General features: G+C 44.4%; 1 protein-coding gene across 1 annotated transcript; it reads right to left on the reverse strand.

The window, feature by feature from the left end:
- On the reverse strand, nt 1–2128 carry SARC_10267 (hypothetical protein; the record flags this gene model as incomplete). Its single annotated transcript, XM_014295698.1, has 5 exons — nt 1–143; nt 414–630; nt 1017–1207; nt 1455–1597; nt 1860–2128. Coding segments are annotated over 5 exons (962 nt in total), but the record flags the coding sequence as incomplete, so codon positions are not given.
- Nucleotides 2129–2930: the final 802 nt, after the last annotated feature.

The raw sequence follows: 2930 nt of genomic DNA on the forward strand, positions 1-2930 counted from the left end.
CTTACCATGCGCCCTTGCCAGGATTGAAGAAGTCGTAGGATAGTCTTGAGTTGATGGTTAACTGTTTGTTTTTAGACGACCAGTCCTTCACATCGACCATAAGAGGACACGACATCACCTCCGCCAACGGTTGCACAACTTGTCTGTGTGGAAAAACGCGTTATAAGTATTAATACAGCCTCCATACACTAAGATCTACTTAACGTGTCTGCGGGGATAATTATTCGTATCAGTATATATGCGAGTGTAATATGTGTTAGATATATGGATAAGTATATATATATATATATATATATATATATGTGTGTGTGTGTGTGTGTGTCTATGCTTGTGGGGATGTTCATAACTACATATCTACATCTGCATATACGTATACGCTTCTACATACACGTATACCCTCAAACCCCACTCACCCCATAGTGGTGTAGAACCTCACAATAATCTCCCCACTTATAGTCAACTGCTCTGAGTAAACCGTAGCTATACGGTCTGCGTGTGAGTTGGTTCGTCCCAAAACAGGACCGCTAGAACGGGACAGCCGTCGGGCGATTTTCATTCGCTGAGAATTGGGCGACGCAGACGAAACGGGTGTGGCTATTTGCTGTTGCTCGCATACGGGCAGGTGGGGTACTGTGGAATTTGCGACAAGAGATGTTTCAAATTAGTTTGCGACGTGTGTGGTATAGGGCGAGGGTGAAGGACAGTTGTTGAACGGTTTTCATTCGCTGAGAAATGGGTGACGTAGACGCAGACACGGGTGCAGCTATTTATTGATACTCAGATACAGTCAAATGCGGTACCGTGGAATTTGCGACAGAGGATGTGTCAATTTAGTTTGTGACATTTATGGTCATATGAAAATAAGCAAAAGTAAATCTGTCCATCATCGCGCAAACAGAAAACGTAAAACTCAAACGACGAGGAATACGTACATACCTAACGAGACAGAAAGATATTAACTCGCACACAAAGAAATGCGTAAACAAACACGCGTCTAGTTGTACATATCTACCTACCGGAGTATATAGATGGGGGCCGTTTGTTCCGGTCGTGCGAGGTGATGAGCCAATTGGCCGAGTGTTCCAGGTCCCCGTTATTTATTTTTAGGGCCGTTTTGCACCATTCTTCACCGTACCCCAGAGCACCCAACTGTCCTAAAAGCTTCTCGGTCTCCTTTTCATCACGCTCCTTACGCTTACTCTCGTTGCTGGCAGGGACGGATGCATGGTATTGATAAGTAGGCATGTACCATGGCATGAGCTTGATAAGTAGGTACATTCATAGTATACATTTGATAAGTGACATCCACCATTCCCAACGACTTATATACTATGTACTACAATATATATATATATATATGTGCACACACACACGCAATTACATGCCTAGCACACACCTATACCATGTATCACAATACACACACACACGCACGCTACTACATACACTACACACACCTTGCTTCGTCCAATTCCGGGTCGGAGAGGAACGTTGTGTACTTGTTGAACAGCCTGCTCAGTAGATCCACCTCTACCATGGATACACGAGCACTCACGGTGCCAGCCTCACAGCGCATGTCACGGATGCGTCTGTAGTCATCCTGTGCAACAGATGGGAGGGGGGAATTAGTTGGCAATTAATGGGCAACTGGTGGGTATTTTTATGGGCAATCAGTTGGTAATTAGTGGTAATTAGTGGGGCGTTGTATTGCAATCTCAGCGTACTGAGATATGAAAATGGGAGCCTCGTATCGCCTTGGACCCATCATTTGTTACGTGACTCCAAGCATACCCTGTCTATAAACGAAGAAAATGGGAGAAAACGAACAGATACGCATATACGTACAAAACGTAAACCCATACCTTCTCATCGGCCTGGTCACTGTATTGCAGATTAAACGTACAGGGGTACAAAAGCGTAACCCGGGTATCATCATGGCCCAACCAGTAGCTGTAAGACCCGAAATTGTTCAATGTACCGGTCCAAGTATACGAGCCATTGGACAGGGCAACCATTTCATACAGTAGTGACCCCGTAAGTACCACAGCGGAGCTATTTTCAGAACCGAAATCGTAAACGAATACGGCTTCTGGGCTCATACAGTTGAACGAGACCTTCATCTTGGAATCATCTACGTAATTGATGGGTGGTAGGTGAGTTTGAGTAGAAAACGTAAAATTACGTTTTCAGATCTCCAACTTGCAATCATGTGTGTAGGGGATGTTTTAGGGTTTAGGGTTTGGTAAGTTCGGATGGAAAACGTAAAATCGTGTTTTCAGATTTGTATTTCAGATATTCAACTGGGAATGATATCTGCGTAAGGGATGAGTGATAAGTAACGTTTTGTAGAAAACGTATAATTACGACATAAAAGGGTTGCTTACCCAGCGCTCGGACGTGAAAATCAACGTAATATACCCCTACCTTTCTCCGTGAGGTTGAGAGCGGGGGAAGATTCGCCGATGTTGGCCAAATCGTCCTGCTCCTCCGGTTTCTGTTGGTTTGATATAAGGATTTGGTTTAGTGAACGTAAATGAGTGCGTTGAACGGAATTGCTTGTGTCTTCTGTTGGCACAGAGTGAACGCAGACAAATGCGTTGAATACGTAAACTAGTGTGTTGAATGAAACCAAACAAAGAGCTTACACGCACATACAAATAAAGAATCTCACTACAACGCACGCACTCCAACACGAATAGTCCCACATGTCAATACGGAGAAAGGGTGTGTGTGTGTGGGGAGGGTGTGGTTGAATTTTTTCGGGGTTGAATTTTTTCGGTGCTAAATTGTTGCGGTTTTGTGGTTTTGCGGTTTGGTCCGACTCACCTTGATGGTCAGGAACACATCCTGCTGTGCATCGAGATCGGTGAGATTGATGTCGTGCAATGGAGAAATGTCAAGCTGAGAGCCAATGAAAGACCACGCTTCCATGA

Source organism: Sphaeroforma arctica (assembly GCF_001186125.1).
Source record: "Sphaeroforma arctica JP610 unplaced genomic scaffold supercont1.1189, whole genome shotgun sequence".
In the NCBI taxonomy this organism is placed as follows: domain Eukaryota; class Ichthyosporea; order Ichthyophonida; genus Sphaeroforma; species Sphaeroforma arctica.